Source organism: Corvus brachyrhynchos, unplaced genomic scaffold (genome assembly GCF_000691975.1).
Source record: "Corvus brachyrhynchos isolate BGI_N302 unplaced genomic scaffold, ASM69197v1 scaffold130, whole genome shotgun sequence".
Lineage (NCBI taxonomy): Eukaryota > Metazoa > Chordata > Aves > Passeriformes > Corvidae > Corvus > Corvus brachyrhynchos.
The window spans coordinates 221681-225738 of record NW_008236193.1 but is presented as its reverse complement, the minus strand read 5'-3'; the positions used below and the strand labels follow the sequence as shown (position 1 = coordinate 225738).

The 4058-nt window shown below is 45.1% G+C and overlaps 1 protein-coding gene across 5 annotated transcripts in view; it reads left to right on the top strand.

Annotated features, from left to right (window-relative positions):
* Positions 1-4058, top strand: part of DOT1L (DOT1 like histone lysine methyltransferase) — a 73909-nt gene that overhangs the window by 20508 nt on the left and 49343 nt on the right. For all 5 annotated transcript variants that reach the window (XR_001863592.1, XM_017739143.1, XM_017739148.1 and 2 more), the window contains exons 5-6: positions 232-460; positions 1991-2085. Coding sequence is in view for 4 of the 5 variants with exons in the window: in XM_017739143.1 (XP_017594632.1) it covers positions 232-460; positions 1991-2085 (324 nt within the window). In the remaining variant the exon portion in view is untranslated. The remainder of the gene's footprint in view (positions 1-231; positions 461-1990; positions 2086-4058) is intronic.

Sequence of the window (4058 nt, the reverse complement as noted above, 5' to 3'; positions counted from 1 at the left end):
CTGCAAGGGGCTCGGAGCTCTCCCTGGAGCCTTCTCCTCTCCAGGTGAGCACCCGCAGCTCTCCCAGCCTGGCTCCAGTTCCGGTCACTGTTTTTATCTTTAAGGAGCACCTGCAGCCCAAGCTGGGGGAGAGGGGCTGGGAGGGGAGTGTCCCTCGTTTCTCAGCTGGGTTTGGTGCTGTTTCCTTGTCTCCATGGTGGGTTCACCCCTGTCCCCGCTGTCCCCCTGCAGTGGAAGGGGACGACGCAGCCCATGAAGCTGAACACACGTCCCTCCAACGGGCTCCTGAGGCACATCCTGCAGCAGGTCTACAACCACTCGGTCACAGACCCTGAGAAACTCAACAACTACGAGCCCTTCTCCCCTGAGGTCTACGGAGAAACTTCCTTTGACTTGGTGGCCCAAATGATCGATGAGATTAAAATGACAGAGGATGATTTGTTCGTTGACTTGGGCAGTGGTAAGTGACCAAATAACTCCTTTTTTCTCTTTTTCTTTGCTGTTTATACTTTAAAAATCCCCATATTTGGGAAGCAAACCAGGACTAGGGATTGTCTTGCCGGATAAGCATCTTTTCTAGATAATCCCCAAAGATGCTCCTGCTTTTCATGCAATGATTAAATGGACCAAACAAACAGCCCAGACCTCTTTTCTGGTGGCAGTGAAATATCAGCCTGCAGTGCAATAAACCCTTGTTACAAAGCCCTTGGTTTCTGTTGGTATTGTTGGATACACTTGTGAAGGGGAAGCAATGTTAAAAATGATGTTTGACCCATAAAGTTGCATTCCAAAGGATTCATCTGTTTTCACTGGATTTGCTTTATGCCCTTTGTATCTGAACATGGGAGTTCTTGACCCTTCCCACGTGAAACACTTGGTGTGGAATCTGAAAATGAAGGTTGTTTTGCCTCTGACTTGTCAGTGTGTCAAAAAAGCTTTAATAGTTCGCTTGAACAGTTGTGAAACCCCACAAAATCTAACCCACAGCTGCAACAAAGTCAAGTTTTAAAAGGAAATAGATGTGTCTAGTTGGTGAGGAAACCAGGTATGACTCAAGCACATGTGCAAGAGAGATACTGAGTAAGGAGATGTTCTTTTTCTTGGTATAATCTGGTTCAGAACAGGAAAGGAGTAATAAAAATTTCCCCTCTTGCTTGATGTGTTCTGATGTTTTAGCACATTTAAACCCAAACAAGTATGCGTGGGTTTAGTTGTTGGTGTGATACAGGACTTCTGGGCAAAAATGTATTTTAAAAAACTCTATATTTTAAATATAAAACAGTTATAAATAAATATTTAATATTTATAGATGTTACGCATAATAAAATAGTAGATTGTAGGAGAATTAAATATTGCATTAAATAATATTAAGTAATTATTATATTAAAATAGCATATAAAATATATTTAGAATATATTTTAAATTCAAATACAGTAGGATTACTATCCCCCCAAACCTTAAAACATCTCCAGTCAGGCTCTTCAGTGATTTTCTTACTCCTCTTCCTCTCTCAGTGGGACTGTCTGAAATTTCCTGTCAGGGACTGATATTCAGATGAGACCTTTAGAAAGACATCAGAGCTGAGAAACTCTTTTCCATCTGGAGGAAAAAAAAATCTCCATAGATTCTCACAATTGTTTGTCCAAGAAGGTTAAAGAAGATCTTATCTGGGGCCCTGGAGTGCTGCTGGTTGGGTCACAGGCCCATGGCAGATACTTGAATCTGCTACCCCCAGAAATAAATCAGGTGTTTCTTGCTCTAATCTTGGGGCTGAGCAGCACCAGGGAAGTGGGAATGGCTTTGGGAATGCCCAGTGCCTGCAGTGTGCTTTCCAGCTGGGAATGTCAGACACCTGGCAGCTGAAACTGCCCTCAGCCCAGTCCCACAGTTCAGCTGCTTTTTTTGCGTGCACTTTGCTCTAAGAGCTTCTCTCCCTTTGCAGTGGTTTCCCTGGAAGCCCTCTCAGCTCTGGGGTTTTTGTTCCCTGCAGGTGTGGGGCAGGTGGTGCTTCAAGTGGCTGCAGCCACAAACTGCAAACATCACTACGGAGTGGAGAAAGCTGATATTCCAGCCAAATACGCCGAGGTGAGTGAGCCTGGGGTGAGCCTGGGGTGTGCAGGGTGTTGGTGCAGTAACTCAGCGGTGCAGGAAAAGCAGAACTTCAGCCCCGCTGGGTTTTTGCTTCTCAGATCAGCCAGTCCTGGAGCAGTGAAATGTCAGCCTGCAGTGCAAGGATGTGCTTGAGGAAAGAGCTGTGTCCAGTCTGGAGTGCTCAGAAGGAGCACTGGCATCTTTCTAGAGTGATTTCAGGCCTTGAAAGTTCTTTTAACAATAATGACAGGGCCTGTTCAAAAGGGAGTGCAGTATAAGCTTCACCCAAATACCTGCAGTCATTCTGTGTCTGCAATGCTCTAATGCAGCTCCCAGAGACCACAGCAGGCAACAAATCCAGGAATAAATTCACCAAACTATTACTTCTTAAATATTTTAAAGGCCATGTGTCTGCCTGTGGTGGTGATGCCCCTTTTTCAGTTATTAAACCACCAGAGGCTCCTCTGAGGCCTGTGCTGGGTGTCTGGTGTGTGACTGCTTAGGAGGCACCTTAGTGAAGAAAACCATAAAATGGCCTGAAGCTGAAGGAGGTGAGATTTGGATCAGAGATTAGGAAGGAATTCTTGGCTGTGAGGGTGGCACAGGGTGCCCAGAGCAGCTGTGGCTGCCCCTGGATCCCTGGAAGTGTCCAAGGCCAGGTTGGACAGGTCTTGGAGCAGCCTGGGACAGTGGAAGGTATCTCATGGCAGAGGGTGGAACTAAATGATATTTAAGGTCCCTTCCAACCCAAACCATTCAATGATTGTGTGATAATGTTTAGTCAGGCTGCTTTAGTCAGGTTTCTTTACACTTCTAATCCTGTGCCAACGGGACACACAGAGATGATGAGTTCAAGGCAAACCTGGGAGGCCACAAGCACCCAGGGAAGGTCAGTTATGTCTTACCACAAGAAGTTTGCCTGAACAGGAACTGATCCCTCTGAATTGTCAAAACACACTGATTCAGCCTGGTCAGGCTGGAAAATTATCCCTCATGGAGGGAGGGAATAAATAAAAGTCCTTGATCCTGCTTTTCAGTGATGTGGGCAAAAATGCATAAACACAGTGGTGAGGAGGATCAGACAAGGACCTAAAAATCCACTTTGTTTCCCCTGCCAGGACTCAGTGGAAGTTTTTACCAGGAGGGCTCTGCAGTCTCTCTGTGTGAACATCTTGGTTTCACTTTGGAGCTTTTACAAGGCCAGGAATCCCCTCTGTGTTTATCATTAAAGATCAGCATTATAAGGAAAAGTGACATTCTCGCTTTCATTATTCCCCCTTCCTGTCACTGTGCAAACACAAGGCTTTAGTGAAAACAGCAAACAAAAGAATGACCCACAAATTGAATACTAGGAGTAGTCACTGCTGGGCTACCTTCAGTTTCACAAGTCTTCCATGAGATTACTGGGTGAACAAAATATTCTGCATTATGTCCCTGGTTAAATCCTGTCAGATTTACCAGCCAACGAGCTGCTGCAGTGTCAGTGTGTGTGCAGCTGCCTCGTGCCTGTGTTAGGGTTTTCCTTCAAATATTTGTGGAAGAAGTTGGATTGAGTTTCCAGTTAAGATTGGCTGTGGCACCACATCCCTGGGTACCATGATAATAGTTCCCAGATAATTGATGGACAATAGATTTTGAAAAGCTTCACCTGAAGAGGAAGAATGTTATGGATTTGCTTTAGTGTAATTACCTTAATAAATTAAAATGTAAGTTCATGCACGAAACTGCTGGGGATTTTTGAGTTACCCTGCTCAGCTTTGGAGTGCTTTTGAGCATAAAGAGGTTTAAAACATGCCCATCAACACACAGAGTTTTGCTGAGCTGCTGATGGAGGTTTCTACCATCTCTGGATTGTCAGTGGGATCAGAATTGCTGCTGGGCTTCTCTCACAGAATCACAGAATAGTTGGTGTTGGAAGGGACCTCTGGAGATCATCCAGTACAAGGCAGGGTCACCTGGAGCAGGAA